Source organism: Delphinapterus leucas, chromosome 7 (assembly GCF_059928025.1).
Source record: "Delphinapterus leucas isolate spDelLeu-1000000601 "Yukka" chromosome 7, BTC_Dleu_Yukka2, whole genome shotgun sequence".
NCBI classification, from domain to species: Eukaryota; Metazoa; Chordata; class Mammalia; order Artiodactyla; family Monodontidae; genus Delphinapterus; species Delphinapterus leucas.
Window position 1 is genome coordinate 11317511 of NC_143135.1, and position 17846 is coordinate 11335356.

Below are 17846 nucleotides of genomic sequence, written 5' to 3' on the forward strand. Positions count from 1 at the left end.
CATGAAGACAACTTTTATTTTTCTTCTTTACATATTTATTTTGGATATGCCTTACCTAGATTAAGAGAAAACAAGGATTTGAAAAGCAGAGTATCCCTTTTATTATAATTTCTTTTTACATAACCTTTTCAACCTAGATTCAGGTAACTACTTGTCTCTCCCACCAAAGGAGAAGGGTCCTGCATATTACAACAGGCAAAAAAGGCTTCTAGGAAATAAAATATTTTAAACTGATTCATTACAATTTTTCAGTTTTCTTGAGTACACTGGAAAGTGGGAAAAAGACAGGAGGGAAAAATGGTGCTTCAAACAGCCAGACTGTAATAACCTTAGTTAGGTTTAGTACACTCTTTATATTTTTTTCTCCAAACAGGTTCTAAGGAAGTTCAAGTGCTCTATGTGAATGCTTTTCCATACCTCAATGTATCTATTTTTACTCCCAGTAATCTTGGCCAGTGTTTATCTAAATTCTCTGAAGCATATTAAGTCTCAATTTTACAAAATAACCCTGGGCAACCACAAACAAGGGGAAAGATGTATTTCTACAAGACGTATTTCTATATCTTGTAGAAATAATATTTGTATTAAGTACATTTTCAGAATTTAGAATCGCTAATTCAAGATGGAGAATATGCTGTGGGAAGAGTTATTAAAAAGGTAGCAGAATTTGATTAACAGTAGGAAATGTTGGGCTTCCCTGGTGGTGCAGTGGTTGAGAGTCCGCCTGCCGATGCAGGGGACACGGGTTCGTGCCCCGGTCCGGGAGGACCCCGCATGCCGCGGAGCGGCTGGGCCCGTGAGCCATGGCCGCTGAGCCTGCGCGTCCGGAGCCTATGCTCCGCAACGGGAGAGGCCACAACAGTGAGAGGGTTGCGTATCGCAAAAAAAAAAAAAAAGAGTAGGAAATGTAGAATTTTAAGATTAAGAGTTCCTTAGAAGGACAATGAAGTAAACGTATGAGGAGCAGAATGGAAAAGGGAAAAGAATCTAGTATAAGATAGTTTACTTTAACCAACTCTTTACTTTGCTAGCACCCCTTTTCTCAAAAGGAAAAAATCTTAAGTCCGTGAAAAATACTTTAAAATTTATCGCAAACTGCTGTAATAATTTATTGAAGCAAATTACAGGCAAATGAAGATGAGTAGAAAACGGAGGAAGTTTCTGAGAACTAACTGGCTGCTTTTGGTGGGGAGGAGTGTGACACGGGGAAGGATATATTTTCCCTCTATCTCATAAAGTTTTGTTTTTTTTTTAAATGCAGTTTGCTTTTGTGTAGGTGGCTAAAACATCTGATGACTAACAACTGCAAATGTAATTTATGGAGACAAAGGATAAGATAAATGTGACAAAGACAAAAAGTGGGGTATAGATGCTAGCTAGTGAAACAGTACAAAATGGACTTAATACGGGAGTGGAACAACTTTGTTTTAGATCCATCCAGTCAATCTTATAATATTTTCAAATTTACTCAACATACCAAAGTCATCTCCAAATCCTTACTGTGGGCAGGAAAGCATACTCTATATCCCTTCTAACCTTATTCCATTCTCTACCCTCACACTGAAGGGGATGGCAAATCTGCAACACTGAAAAGAAACAAGAGTACATTTAAGACTGCTTACTGTAGGTGTTTCACTCCCTATTCCCTGGCATCCCAACCACTGACACTAGGTGGGTGTAAAGTAAGCCTCTTTCAGAGATGACATTTTGTTACCCTTCTTTTTGGGGAAAAAAAAAATCAAAAGAGAAAACTGATAAACTTTGTAGTTTTAGTGTTTGTGAAAAACAAGCCGTTCCTTATTTTGTTCTCAGCAAAACTTCATTCTTTCCAACAGCCATCATACATTTCTGACAAACAATGAATAGGGCAAGCCTTTAATTCCAGTTTCTGAGGTACGTAGGAGAGACTGCCCTTCTAATTCTTTAAAAATGGGCCAAAATATGTTTTTGGTCTTCTGGAAGTTATGAAGTTGTACAAAACTGTCTTTCCCATGGACAGTAAGTAATCCACCCCATGAAAATCCCTACCTCGAGGGAAATGATAATTCCTACAATTTCAGGTGAAAACCAAAGCATTATACAGATTAACTTTGTTGAAGGCTTTCTTCTTCTGAAATGTTATTAAAAGGGAAACAAAACAGAGCAATTTTCTTTTACTTACAACTGTATGACTCAGACTATTCCTTCACTGATGGCAGTGTCCTTCACTAATTGGGAGCTGGAATCAACCAATGATAAAGCAAAGCAAAGCAAAAGCCAAAGCCAAAGCCAAAGCCAAAGCAAGCAAGGGGCCAGAGCTGGGATAACAGGGAGGTCTGTATAAAGAAATGATGGGGACAAAAAAGAAAATCAACAAATTCACAAGAGAAAACCTTTTATCTATAATTCAGACCCTGAACAACCTTCCTGACCCCCTCAAAATTCCTAAATCTCGATGCTCTAAAAACTCAGACCACTAATTACCACAAACCTAACATCTTCCCTAAAGAGGTTTCCGGAAAAGCACTAGGCTACTGTAGTGATTTTGTTAGTGCTGAGGACCAGCTTTCTTTAAAGGCCACTAGAGAGCTATGATTTTAGAGGCTGGCTGTGCTTCTTCAACCCTATATCTTGCCTTCTACAAGTACCTCTTATGCAAAGGACCCCATGTCAGAATAATCTAATCTCTCCCAGCCCCACAAAATATAGCAACAAAGACAAAAAAAAAAAAAAAAAAAAAAAAAAAAGAAAGAGAAATCAGACTTTGTTAATAAATAAGGAATCTCAGGTTCCACAACACAAAAACACACATGTTCAAAGTGCAAATTTCTGCCACTAGTCTGGGACTTTTCTCACTGATATAGAACCCTGTCTTATGGTCAGAGAGACCATGTAGACAGTAGCTCCCTCCCTGTTGGGAGCCTGCTTGCAAAGCAAGTGAGCACCACTGAGAACCTTATGGAGGTGTTGGGAGGGGGACTGAGGAAGGTGGTGAGGTGAAGAGGCAGGAGGTGGTCCCCATGTATCCTTCCTTTCCTAAACCCAGGGGGAATAGAGGGAAAGGGGGTGAGAGATGTGTGCTGTTTTAACAGCTCACCCTGCTAAGGGGCCCTAAAGTGCCAAGTCAAGCTGCCAGCCTCCAGAGATTAGAAGTATATGATACTTTGAAGATAAATGTGCTGCAGGGGATAGAAGCCAGAACCATAGGGAAGCAGTAAAGGAGGAGAAGGGGTTTAGAGAATATTAATATATTATTAAGAGTTAAAAGCTGACCCAGAGCACATCAGAGTTACAGGCTGACAAGGGGGTCTGCTGATAAGCAGGAAGTCTGCCTGGCTGGAACTGAGTACAAGAATAACCGTTACTTTAAGAGCTGCGGCTGCTTTTTCTTTGTCTAGCTTTCTGGTAAAGGCAACATCAATTTTATAAAGGGGACAACAGAGGGAGAAGAGGGGATGTGTGTGTGTGTGTGTGTGCGCGCGTGTGTGCGCGTACGTGTGCTGTGATCCACAATGGAAAGAGCAGGCCCTTCAGTTATTTTACTAGATTTTAAATGCTTTAAATTTTTTTTTTTTTTGTCCTTTTTGTCTTTTAAATACAAAGTCTTAGCTGTCCCAGTGCCCAAAGTCTTCCCTTCCTCTAAGGTCCAGTAGAGTCTGAATCTTCAATCAGAACCTCTGTGGTAGCACCGAGTATATCCGAGTTCATGACCAGCCCTTCAGTGCCCCCACTGCTGCCACTTCCCACAAAGATCTTCCCATCAGCCATCAGGCTCACCCGTTCTGTCCCACTACAATATGACTTTGACATCCCTTCAGCTTCTAGCAGAAGGCACTCTCCAGAGGTGGAGTTTCCCAAGGGCTCAGGAAGAAGAGGAAGACCCTGACCGTCTGCAGGTTGTGTCAGGGACTCTGGATTAGTGCCCAAGATATCCGTGCTGGTGATGAGGGCGCCTGCATTGGCAGCCAGAGCTTCGGCAATCAGCACCTCAGGGTGGCTTTTTGCTTTGTGAGCCACTACGCTGTCCTTCTTCTCAAATTTTTTGCCACAGATATTGCAAGAAAACTGGTAGAAGGAGTCTGCATCGTGCTTCTTCATGTGCCAATTAAGGGATGCCTTTTGCCGACAAGTGAATCCACAGATCTCGCATCTAAGGAGAGTGAAAAACGAAATAGCTGATCAAACAGAGAAATAAAGAGACCTCTCATTTAGCGTCAGGGTGAGAATTTAGAGGTTACATTTATAAGCAACAGTCAGTAATATATACTTCTTGTGAAAGATTAGGAAAAGTTAATAGATAGAAAACTAATCTGATTTTTTCCCCTTTCTGTTTGTTTGAAAAAGAGGAAAACAAAAGAAAAACATGACTAAGTAGCTCCCCTAATCAATACCCACTCTTTTTTTTTTTTTTTTGCGGTACGCGGGCCTCTCACTGTCGTGGCCTCTCCCGTTGCGGAGCACAGGCTCCAGACGCGCAGGCTCAGCGGCCATGGCTCACGGGCCCAGCCGCTCCGCGGCACATGGGATCTTCCGGGACTGGGACACAAATCCGTGTCCCCCGCATCGGCAGGCGGCCTCTCAACCACTGCGCCACCAGGGAAGCTCAATACCCACTCTTTAATTTGGTAGAAGTAAAATAGCAGTGCCGGCTGAAATGTCTGTAAAGGGTCTAACCCTCAAGTGGGGTATATGCACTGAGACCCCAGATGTTCACCAGTAAACAAGTACTCACTGTAATGGCTTCTCGCCAGTGTGAATCATCCGGTGCACTGCCAGATTGTGGGAACTCTTGAAGGCTCGAGCACAGTATTCACAGATATAATCTCGTTGATCTAAGAAGAAAAATAACGTGGTTACTTAGTGTTCCATTTAGAGTCCCTCTTAAGCATTTTTCCTAGCTTACGACAAGTAAGCAGGTGATCAGACGGGTGAATTTAGGGGACAAGCAATACTGTTTTTAATGTATAAGCACTTTGGATAAACAAAACTTATAATAGTATCATTTTTATCTCTTCTTAGTCCATTCATTCAGTAGCATACGAATCTATTTTAAAAAACAAAAATAAAAAACACAGCTAGACAGAAATATGAGAACTGGAATCCTAATCTCAATTTTACCAGTAATCCAGACCTTGGATAAATTGGTTAGCAAGTAAACAACTACATTTTACATAGCTTTTATTCTTAAAACAGCTTTTTTCACAGACTGTGAAAGCTGAATGCTTACATATAAAGAATCTAGCGTTCAACAACAACAAAAGAAGTTGGCATTCCCTAAAGAAAAGTGACCCAAATATAAAGTGCTACTCATATCTTCTATTTCAGATTTTTTTAAAAAGTTACCCAAGATAAACAATTTAAACTTCTCTCAAAAATTCTATGGGGCAAAGGAACACTGGACTTAATTTCTTATCAACTGGTTGGGGAGAAAGTGGACAAACAGATGCTCAACATACATTTGTTGAATAAATGGCCACTACCCATTTTCTATGCCTTTCACTTAAAAATTACTAGAAATAGTCACAGTAAAAACACAAGGATAAGTCAAAAGGCAAACAGTATCCAATTTAATCTTACATTCTATCCCAAACAGTTCTAAAACCAAGTGTGGGAGAAGAGTCAAGTTTTTCTCAAACTTGAATGTACTGAGGACTCACCTGGGGATCTTATTAGATGCAGACACTGATTCAGTTGGTCTAAGGCAAGGCCTGAGATTCTCCATCTCTTAATGGAGCTAAAGTCTGGTCTATGTTCTACATGATGAGTGGTAGGGTCTAAAAATGCATACTTCTAACTCAGGGACAATTTCTTAGTATCTCTCAGGTCTTGTCCACTTTTCCAGCTCCACAGTCGCATGACAAACCCATGTGGGGCATTCTACTTGCTTAAATAAATTGTATTTTCAAAGGGAGCCAGTAAACACTAATTTGGAAAAGGAAAACTCTCTAACACTGACATCATAAAACTGTATCAACCAAATATAAATATCTAGAATGGACTGAATTTCTAAAACACTGTTTGTCATAGTAGGCTTGTAATATTTAACTAAAACTGTCTAAACTGGTTGTCAGAAATTACTTTTCTATAGAATAAAACAGTGTAACAGGGAGAAGGAGTGGAGAAATGGCAGCTTCTATCAAGAAACAGTGGAGACAGCATACTCTCTGAAGAAACATAGTGTAATGCAAAGACAGTAGACTTTGGAGTGACTAAGACCTGAGTTTAAATTGCGGTGCTATCAGGTGCCGGCCCTGTGCAGCAAACAGCACTTTATAGGTTATCTCATTTCATCCTTGTAATAACTCAGTGTTATTGGTAACATTATTAGCTTTATTTTACAAATGAGGAAAAGTGAGAAGAAATTAAGTAACGTTCCTAAGTCACACATTTAGTAAATGATGGAAAGGGTATATATATGACACTGACCATATGACCTTGTGCAAGAGACATGAAATCTCTGCTACTGGAATTCCTAGTCTTACCCTCCAAGGATTATTAAGAATATCAAGTGTCTGGCATATGCTCAATTACCACTAATACCCAGCCTAATTTGTTCCTATTAGCTACACTGCACTGAGACTGTCAAGTGGATAAAAATGAATGATGTCTGAATCCATTCTATAACATGAATTACAAAGACATTCAGTTTCTCTTTTTGAGTCAATAGCTCCTCCTCCAACAGGAGGTTACATGTGAATTTAGTAGCTAGCCTTTACGATTCCAATAGGAGCAGAAGTCGAGAGCTCCTCGGTAGGTAACATGAACGATGAGCAGCCCTCCTTCCCGTTTCAGCTTTCTCCACATACTCCTCATTTTCAGTCCAGGTAGTTACTACGAGTATCTATTTACCTGAGACAGAATTAGAAAACCCCGGTTCTGCTAAAACTAGCTGTGTGACCACAGGCAAGTTACCTAACGTTGCTCAGCCTCTGGTTTCTTAGCTGTAAAACAAACTTGGTGATGTTGAATCAGTGACTTTAGCTACTTGATAAACATTTTATTTAAGAAATACCTGTATGATGTTTGGCATGTCGTAGAAGTTGCTTCTGGAGCCTGAAGAGTCGCCCACAGGAGGGATGGGGACATACGTATTTCTTCTTCAGCAAATGCTGGTATTTAATGTGGTGCTAAAACAGTAAAAGAAAGTGAAGGGGGATAAAAAGTAAGGATTCCAGAAAGCTTAGCTTAGCTCATTCCTTTGCTAAGTCAAAAGTGCTGAAGGAAAACCAAATACTCTGTATATGAACAGGAAGCAGTATAATAAAATGATTACGAACACAGGCTACAGAAACAGATAGATGGTGATTCCAGTCTAGGTCTGTCATTCACTAGTGGCATGATCTTAGAATAGAATACTTCCAGATGGAAGTATTATATGGAGGTAATGATAACTGTGTTGTAGTGTTGTTGTGGGAATACAGAGATCATATATTGTACGGTGCTTAGTGCAGCAAACAGTACATGACAAAAGAAGCGTAGCTATCATTATTATAGTAGAACCAGAATCAGAAAGTAAGGCCTTAGTCTATGTTATACTTGCTGCTAAATAAAGATCAAACACTTCTTAAGCTTTAGTAATTATTATTTCACCTTCATGTTTTCTGCCAGACCTAAATACAAGCTGTATCTTTACTCATTAAAAAAAATCTGGGACTTCCCTGGTGGCGCGGTGGTTAAGAATCCGCCTGCCAATGCAGGGGACACGGGTTCGAGTTCCGGTCCGGGAAGATCCCACATGCCGTGGAGCAACTAAGCCCATGCACCACAACTACTGAGCCTGTGCTCTAGAGCCCGTGAGCCACAACTACTGAAGCCCGCACGCCTAGAGCCCGTGCTCCGCAACAAGAGAAGCCACCGCCATGAGAAGCCCGCGCACCGCAACAAAGAGTAGCCCCTGCTCACCACAACTAGAGAAAACTCACACGCAGCAACGAAGACCCAAAGCAGCCAAAAATAAATAAAATAAAAAATAAATTTTTAAAAACATGCAGAATGCACAGCAATTTATATAAAATTATTTTAAAAAACCCTGCTCACGGGCTTCCCTGGTGGCGCAGTGGTTGAGAGTCCGCCTGCCGAAGCAGGGGGCGCGGGTTCGTGCCCCGGTCCAGGAGGATCCCACGTGCCGCGGAGCGGCTGCGCCCGTGAGCCATGGCCGCTGGGCCTGCGCGTCCGGAGCCCGTGCTCCGCAGCGGGAGAGGCCACAGCGGTGAGAGGCCCGCGTACCGCAAAAAAAAAAAACAAAAAACAAAAAAACCCTGCTCACTTAAAAAAAAACACCTAAAAACTAAAAATTTTATAATTTATTCTAAATAGGATTCAAAAAGTCATTGGTTTTAGTTGCTAATTTTATTCTTTAAAAATACACATTAAAATAAAATCTGTTCCACTGTGTCTTGGTGTGTTGTTATGCAATCATTTCTTGTATCAGGAGTATTTACACCATGAACACTGGAATATTCCAAGATCCCAAGGAAATATTTAAGCTCAGGTTCTAAATCACTTAAAAACAACAACAACAACAGAAACTCAACTGAAGTAATTTGATGTTTACAAAAAGATTTTCCTTGACATTACACATTTAATGATAAAGCCTACACAAGTCCACAAATTGTAAACTCTCATGAAGTATGAGAACTAGAAATGGAACGTAACCCGCAAGGCTACCTTATTTAACAACTTCACTGACCTGCAAATAGCGAGGGTGAGCAAGAACAGTTCCACATCCTTCCATCTCACAACGGACATACTGGATTGGAGGCTTTTTTCTATTAGCAATATGTAGGAGAAAAATTAGCAACAGAAAAGAGGCAGTCTGCACAGTGGCCAAACTGCACTATAGGGAATAGGTATTTTACAGTATGAAGAATTAAAATCTCTAAGTTTATAGCCTGCACAGAATTTATGTTAGAAGTAACCAGAAATTGCCAAATGTTTAGAGTTTTTAAAAAAGAGCACAAAACAAACTAGTAACTCCCCAAAAGGCAAAGAAGTGTTAAAATTTTTAGAAACTTTAAGATCCTGCAATGGAAATAAAAACATAGTAACTCTGCATCAAGGACACTAATGAAGTTGCTTTTGTGAAATTTTTAACTAGCCATTCCCACAGGATAATTATGAGGGCTGAACATGTGAGTGAAGTGCCCACCACCAGAAAGAAGGCACAACACAGCAGGAGTATAAATTACTCACCTCCTTTTGGGTAATCGTGGACTTTTGTCATCTTTTCGCCTTCTTCCCCTCCTATAATTAAAGAGCTGAGTAACTGTCCACATATTCCAGATTGAAGCTTATATAGTAAAGGAGAACTGAGGACATACCCTCAAGACCAAAGAGCAGGTGGCAGAAACAAAGGATAACCCAGAATACATAAAGCCAAAGACATATCTGGCGAACCAAACAAAGATTTCACTCTGAAGCAATTTCACTTACAAATAAGTCTGCACCACAAGTTAAAATATATACCTTTCATAAACTACACATTTCTATGGAAGATTTGGATAAACCTCAAGGTTACTACTTGAAGACTTGTTTCAGTGAGAAGTCTATCACTTATATTTAATCAATTTAAAAAGTAGAATAAACAAGTCTATTATCTAAAAACCCTAAGAACATAAACTAGACTCTCCTTGCAATAGAGACAAAAGCCTAGACACTTAAAAAAGCTATTTCTGCGACAGGAAATAATTGCTAGCCAAAAGTTTTCACCTGATCAAGGTTACTACATCATTTGCTTTATTTGCCCCTCTTCTGAGGATCCATATTTGCCATACTCTTCTTGCTACCTCTACCTCCTCGGCATCCCTACAGCTATTATTGTCCTACCCACTCAACTGAACGTCTCTTAAGTATTGCTTTGAATTAAACTTTTGAAGCTTTTGAGCAGAGTCTTTCCAATGAAATTGTCAGCTGCTTGAGACAGCAATATGTATATGTCAATATCATTCCTCACACTCCTACCCTTTTTCCACTAGTGGCTTGAAAATCTGTTAAATTTCCATTTTTAGTAGGAATTGCCTACTCACTTCCTAGGAGGCTCCTCATCTTCTCTAATTTCATTCTCTTCTTCTTTCACCTCTACCTCTACTTCCACTTTTATTTCTTTCTTCTCTTTCTCTTCTTTCACCTTCCCCGATTTTCTCCGTGGCTTTGGGGTTTCCCTGAAAATACAAATACATTTCAATACTGGTATCCAGCAAAGGACCCTTTCAAGGACAACTGTGACAAAAGGGTAAAGCCAGGAGTGATCAATGATTTATTATAAAATTATGCTCCTCAGGCTTCCCTGGTGGCGCAGTGGTTAAGAATCGCCTGCCAATTCTGGTCCGGGAAGATCCCACATGCTGCGGAGCAACTAAGCCCGCGCGCTGCAACTACTGAAGCCCACACACCTACAGCCCATGCTCCGCAACAAGAGAAGCCACCGCAATGACAAGCCCGTGCACCGTAACGAAGAGTAGCCCCTGCTTGCCACAACTAGAGAAAGCCCGCTCACCACAACTAGAGAAAGCCCGCTCGCCACAACTAGAGAAAGCCCACACACAGCAATGAAGACCCAAGGCAACCAAAAATAAATAAATTTAAAAAAGAGAATATGTTCATAATATATAAAATGAATAAATGCAAAATTAAAAAAATTAAAATAAAATTATGCTCCTCAGTCCATGAAATGTGGTTTCCAGCCAGCTATTCCTCATATGTACATCATACATATATTTAGAGCCTATGAGACAACCCGCCCCCTCCAAAAGCTAACAATGCCTTAGAATCAAATCTCACTATAGCTGTAAAGAGAAACAAAAGCAAAAAATTCTAAGTATTCAGGCAATTCATGATACCTTAAGATAAAACAGGCAGACACCATAATAATCTGAATATGATCAAAACAAAGTTCTATAAATGGAAGAGAGGGCTGTATGAGGGAGTAATAAGATAATGTTAGATTCGCAAAACAAGTGCATAATTAATTATTTAAAATTAAGTCCATATCCATTAGTTTGGCAACAAGGTGAAATAAAAGCATGCAACAATGCTTTCCTAACTTATTTTTCACTGACAAATAAATCTGAGACATACCTTTCTAAGTGGGGTTTGTAGGTCTCATCCCTTGGATCATCTTTGAATGGTATTTCTTCTTCACTGATCAACATCTCGTCTTCCTCCTCTTCCTCCTCATCACTGCTAAAAAGAAGCAGAGGTTAGAAATTCCAGCTGTATGAATTATATCTGACTTGATTTTATTCAGTAATTTATTTACAGGTAGCTGAAGATTTACAGTAAGTTATCTAGGATTTTCATGCTTATGGTGTAGTTGGACTGCAATCTAGCTGCTTATCCTAAAGAATAATAATTGAAACAAAAAATACATAAATCCTAGACATGCTATCACTTCATTAAATAAAGGCAAGGCAATGATGGCTCAGTGACACTAAGAGTTAAAAAACAATTGACAATTATTTCAAGTAGAAAACAACTTGAGTCATGTGATATGACTGACTGTGTTCTACATCCCCAAGGGCTTAAATACGAAATATGAAAAGTTTCTTACCTAATGCCACCTGGAGACTGACGCTCTTCTGCAACATCTAGAAAAAGTCCAAAACAAAACTTTATCTATGTAGGTATAGATATTTTCTCTCTGCAGCCAAGAGACTCAAACCAAATTACTGCCTAGGGTAATTATACAAAAGGAGAATTATCTGCAAAATGTCAAAAAGGAATCCTTCCTATAACACCACACTTACCCCTGAAAGTTAAGCTGTTCTGGTAAATGTTCAACATTACGTTTAAAATCAACAGGCAACTGGTTATTAAATAACCATACTCTATATTCACTGTACCATAATCAAGCTGATCTGTATTTGGTTCTGACTTGCAGATGAGTTGCAATGAACCAGTCTTGGACCTAGAGCTTCGGGTGTTCTCTGTGTCACGATGCCGAGAGGCAGATGTCCTGCTACTGCTACGCCAGCCCCGGCTAGGCTTAGTTGCAGCAACGGAAACTTCCTGAGGGACGGTAGAACCTTCTTCCTCTTTCTCTTCCTTGGGATCTAAATGAAAACATACATCATTCTTTTAAAGTTTATAGTTAACCAATAACAATCTCTGTATATCTACTCTTATAAATATAGTCAATGGAAAGATGATAAATGGTTTTTTTTCTCCCCTCCCCGGGCGGGAACCTCAGAATTTTACTGAAATAATAGAAACAACAAGATGAGAGTAAAATTTGATAAAACTAAATTGAGTGAGTGGTCCCAAAAAATGACCAGATCTACTATAAGAAAGAAGCACACGTCTAGATGATTTAATAATCAAACAATGCTTCAAGTAAGTACTGAAGAGGAATTCCATAAAGAGGAATTCCATGGTAGGAATGCCTTCCCTTGATTCTATTCAATAATTTTACTTAGTATATTAAAAGTGAGCCTATACTGACCATGGAAGATCCTTTTAATAATCTCAGAATGGTAGTCCTTTCTAAGAATAGCACAGAATTTAGGTCTTAAGACTGATACATCTGACTATATAAACATAAAATTTTCTGCATGGCAAATTCCTCTATAAGCAAAGTCTAACAGCCCAACAGAAAAATGGCAACTCAGTAAAAACATATGGTTTTCAGATATATGAACAAACAAAAACAATGACAACAAAGCTCAATCCACTCATAACAAGAGAAACTCAAATGCAAATCGTATTGCTGTAGTATTGTTCCCCTAGCATACTGGCAATGATCCAAGTGTTTGTACCGGCGAGGCTGTAGGAAAATAGGAGCTCTTAATAGAGGTAGCAGTGTGAACACCAGCAAAACCCTTCTATAAAGGACAATCTGGCAACATCTATCAAAATTGTAAGTACATATACCTATTCACGTTCACTTCAACTACTAGGAATTTATCCTACAAAACTATAATCACACTTATAAAACCCACATCCATAAAGTGTCCAAATATTGTATATATGTGTGTATACCCGCGGTATAAATAAATAAATCTATGTATTTATATCTATATATCACAACAACACTTCTGGACAGATTTCAAGAAGTTGAGATAAATACTGGTCACCTTCCAGGGGAAGGTCCAAAAATACTTCCAGTAATTCCACCTCAAAGTATCTACCTTAGGAAAATGAACTAGCACATGGAGGTTCACTATAACATGTTTATAATAGCCAAAATATGGAAACAACCTAACTCTCCACATTAAGGAGCCACTGTTTATTAAATAAACCATGATATATCACCAAGATAGAATAAAACATATGGAGGTATCTGTAAAGAATGACATGGAATTACTGGCAAAAATGTTGTTAAATGGAAAAAATAAAACTTCATACACACACACATATAGTATGGTAATTTTTTTTGCTTAACCTTTAAAAAAATGATCTGAAAAACTATAGTTTCCTCCACTGTGGAACAAGGTGGTGACTGGGGGATATTTCAGCTTTAACTACACTGTTTGAAAGTTTTATGAGAACATATTAAGGTAATGAAATAACATTCATTTGAAATGCAGATATGAATAGCAGTGGGAACTTTAAAAAAAACGGACATAATTGTTAAATCAGATATACGTTTCCTTTGATTTCCCTTTCACCATTAAAATGTCTTTCTTACCTTTCTACTATCTGAGCTACTTCAAGTATCAAAATAATAATAATAAAAAGTTTACAGTTGAAAATATCTTAAAGATTAACTAGTCTAAGTACAGTTCAATGAATTTTCCCCTTAAAGTAACTGGAATGCCAATGAAGACAACTTGTTCAAGATCACAAAGTTATCTAAGCAGACTTGGATTTTAAAATCCTGTCTTGAGACTAGTAATCAAGGACTTCTACATGTAGGTCATGGCTTCTTTTAAGAAAATTTCTTCAAAGGGAGCAATTCAATACCCTCCATAAAGTACTGAACATTAAATAATGAAGAGAAAATTATTTCTTTTACTCAACCCAGCTACGCTAATTTGGACTTTAAACCTATTCCATAACTTCCTATACTCAATAAAGCTCTTTTATACTTCACGATGAAAGGATTGTATGCCTACATCTTCTCATACTGTGGATATTATCCACTGGACAAATAACAGCAATTTGATGAGAACTGCTTATCCTTATAAAGCATAATAGCCTATTTTATTGAATAACATACCCATTCCGTAAAACTCCATAGTTTAAAAAAAAAGCATTGTCAGAGAGTGACATCAGCAAAAATGTCCCTTTTCAGAAACACACACACACACCACACACCTGCCAGAATCAACTTTGTAAGAACTCTGGGATATAGTCATAGGTTTACAGCAACCAAGTAAACACTGAAGCAAGAAAAAAGTTAAACAAGCCACGTAAGGAAATCTCTGTCAAATCACACGTTGGGCACAAGCTTAACCAGAGCCTTTAGAGAGACCACACAAGATAAAGAATATGATTTTTTAAAATATGGTCAAACAGCTAAAGGAAATCACTGACAAAGAACTAAAGGAAATCAGGAGAATGATGTCTCAACAAATAGAAAAGTGCCAACAAAACGACAGTAATTATAAAAAGGAACGAAACAGAAATTCTAGGGCTGAAAAGTATAATATCTGCAATCATTAAACAGCAGATTTGAGAAAGGAGACAAATCAGCAAACTTTGAGACAGGTCACAACTGAGAGCATCTAGTCTGAAGAATAGAAAGAAAAGAATGAAGAAAAATTAACAGAGACTAAGAGACCTGTGGGGGACCATTAAGCAAATCAACATACAGAGTCCCAGAAGGAGAGCAGAGAATGGAACAGAAAGAATACTTAGAGAAATAAAGGATAAAAATGCCCCCAAATCTAAAAAAAGACACAAATCTACACAGACAAGAAACTCAACATCCTCCTTCCAAGTAATGTTACATTCACAGGTACTCAACATCTTTTGGGGGGAAACAAACTGATAGCAAGTGGCTCCATCAATATCAGACAAAACAGACTTCAAGCCAAAAAACTGTTCTAAGAGTCAAAGAAGGACACTGTATATTAATAAAAGAGTCAATCAATCAAGAAGATACAAGAATTATAAACCTATACATACTTAACATATGAAGCAAAAAATGACAGAATTGAAGGGAGAAATAGGTATTACTAAGATAACTTTGAAACTTCAATATCTTACTTTCAGTAATGAATAAAATGACTACTCAGAAATTCAAATAGGAAATAAGAGGACCTGAGCAACACTATTAAAACAAAATTAAACCTAACAGATATCTAATACTTCACCCCAAAACAACAGAATACACCATTTTCCCAAGTACACACAGAAGATTCTCCAGAGTAGACCATATATTAAGCCACTCAAGTAATTTAAAAAGATTGAGGGACTTCCCTGACACCGCGCTTCCACTGCAGGGGGCAAGGGTTCAATCTCTGGTCAGGGAACTAAGATCCTGCCTGCCATGGGGTGTGGCCAACCACCACCACCACAACCACAAAACAAAAGAACAACATATCATAAAACATGGGCTGCAGAAAAAGCAGTGTTCTGAGGGAAATTTATAGACATCAATGGCTACATTAAAATAGAAAAGAAAATCACATGTCTAATCAATAACCTAACTTCACACCTTAAAGAAAAAGGGGGCAGAAAGGAGCAAACCAACCCAAAGCTAGCAAAACGAAGGAAATAAAGAGTAGAGCAGAGATATCTAAGAAAATAGCAGACCAACAGAGAAAAATCAATGAAACCAAAAGTTAGTTCTTTGAAAAGATCAACAAAATTGACAAACCTTTAGCTAGACGGAGGGGAAAAAAAGAGGAGGCTCAAATTACCAAAAATCTGAACACACTTCTAAGAAGTGAAGACACTGAATTAGTAATCAGAAACCTCCCAGTGAAAGAAAAGGCCAGGAGGAACCACTTCCCAACTCATTCTGTAAGGCCAGCATAACTCTGATACCAAAGCCAGACAAAGACATCACAAGAAAACTACAGACCAGTATTCCTGCAAACCAAATCCAGCACATATTAAGACTATGCAGCACATTAAAACTACGATCAAGTGGGATGCATCCCAGGATTATGAGAGCAGTTCAACACCCAAAACTCAACTGATGTAATATACCACATTAATAGAATGAAGGAAAAAAGAACCCACACGATCATCTCAATTGATTCAGAAAAAGCATTTAACAAAATCAACAAACTTTCAAGATAAGAATGCACAATAAACTAGGAATAGACTAGAACTTCCTCAACCTGATAAAAGGCATTTATCAAACCCCTAGAGCTAATAAACTCACTGGCAAAAGACTGAAAACTCTTTCCCTAAGATCAGAAACAAAATAAGGATGCCCTTTCCCTCCACTTCTATTTAACACTGTACTGGAAGTTCCAGTCAGAGCATTAGGCAAGAGAGAAAAAAGGCACATAAATAGGAGGAGGAAGTAAAACTCCTCTATTTGCAAATGAAATGACCTTATTTCTAACGAATCTGCAAAAAACCCCCCAAACTATTAAAGGTAATACACAAATTTAGCAAAGTTGCAGAATACAAGATAAACAGACAAAAATTACTTTAACTATACCAGCAATGAGCAATCCAAAAAGGGAGTTAAGAAAATGATTCCATTTACAATTCAATCAAAAAGAAAAAAACTACTTAAATATTGCTGAAATGGCAATATTCCCCAAATAGATCTACAGATTGAATACAGTCCCTATCAAAATCTCAGCTTCCTTTTTTGCAGAAATTGAAAATGTGATCCTAAAATTCATATGAAAATGCAAGGCGCCTAGACTAGCCGAAACAATCTTAAAAGTGAATTGGAGGACTCACTTTGTCCAATCTCAAAAGTTACTACAAAGCTACAGTAATCAATCAGTACTACAGTGTAGGACTGGCATAAGGATGGACATAAAGACCAATGGAACTGTACTGAGAGTCCAGATATAAACCCATACATCTATGGTCAAATAATTTTCGACGTGGTTGCCAAGACCATTAACGGGGAAAGAATAGCTTCTTCAACAAATGGATATCCACATGCAAAGAATGAAGCTGGACCCTTACCTTATACTATACACAAAAATAAACTCAAAATGGATCAAAGACCTAATTGTAAGAGCTAACACTAAGTAACTCTTAGAAATGAAGAAAATCTACGGAATGGAAAAAAATATTTGCAGGTCATATATCTAGAGTCTAATATCCAGAATATAAAAAACTCTCAATTTAACAACAAAAGACAAACCATCCAATTAAAAAATGGGCAAAGGAATTGAACAGTTATTTCTCCGAAGAAGATATACAAATGGCCAAAAGTCACACAAAAAGATGCTCAATGTAAGTCATTAGTGAAATGCAAATCAAAACAATGAGATTACCATTTCATACACACTAGGATGGCTACAATAATAATTTTAAAAATGAGAAATAACAAGTGTAGGAGAGAATGTGGAGAAATTGGAACTCTTGTACATTGCTGGTGGGAATGTAAAATGGTGCAGCCAGTGCGGAAAATATCTGGCAGTTCCTCAAAAAAAATAAACATAGAATTACCATACTACCTGGCAATTCCACTCCTGGGTATATACCCCTAAAGGTGAAAACAGGTATTCAAACAAATACTTGTGCATGGATGTTCCTAACAGTACAATCCACAAATGTGGAAACAAGCGAGCTGTCTGTCAAACAATGAATGGATAAACAAAATGCAGTATATCCACACAATGGAATGTTACTCATAAAAAAAGGAATGCAGTACCTTTGGGACTGACATATACACACTGCTATATTTAAGACAGATAACCAACAAGGACCTACTGTATAGCACAGGGAACTCTGCTCAACATTCTGTAATAACCTAAATGGGAAAAGAATTTGAAAAAGAATAG

General features: G+C 38.2%; 1 protein-coding gene across 3 annotated transcripts in view; it reads right to left on the reverse strand.

Moving 5' to 3' along the window:
• Positions 1–77: 77 nt before the first annotated feature.
• ZFP91 (ZFP91 zinc finger protein, atypical E3 ubiquitin ligase) overlaps positions 78–17846 on the reverse strand; it is a 30832-nt gene continuing 13063 nt past the window's right edge. Inside the window, exons 3-12 of one of the 3 annotated variants that reach the window (XR_016393784.1) lie at positions 11820–12029; positions 11528–11564; positions 11056–11160; positions 10005–10139; positions 9172–9222; positions 8669–8747; positions 6992–7106; positions 4712–4811; positions 2162–4129; positions 78–1586 (exon numbers count right to left, since the gene is read on the reverse strand). Coding sequence is in view for 2 of the 3 variants with exons in the window: in XM_022591912.3 (XP_022447620.1) it covers positions 3619–4129; positions 4712–4811; positions 6992–7106; positions 8669–8747; positions 9172–9222; positions 10005–10139; positions 11056–11160; positions 11528–11564; positions 11820–12029 (1343 nt within the window). In the remaining variant the exon portion in view is untranslated. Of the gene's footprint in view, positions 4130–4711; positions 4812–6991; positions 7107–8668; positions 8748–9171; positions 9223–10004; positions 10140–11055; positions 11161–11527; positions 11565–11819; positions 12030–17846 lie in introns of all 3 variants that reach the window. The other 2 variants (XM_022591915.2, XM_022591912.3) reach the window with 2 other exon arrangements.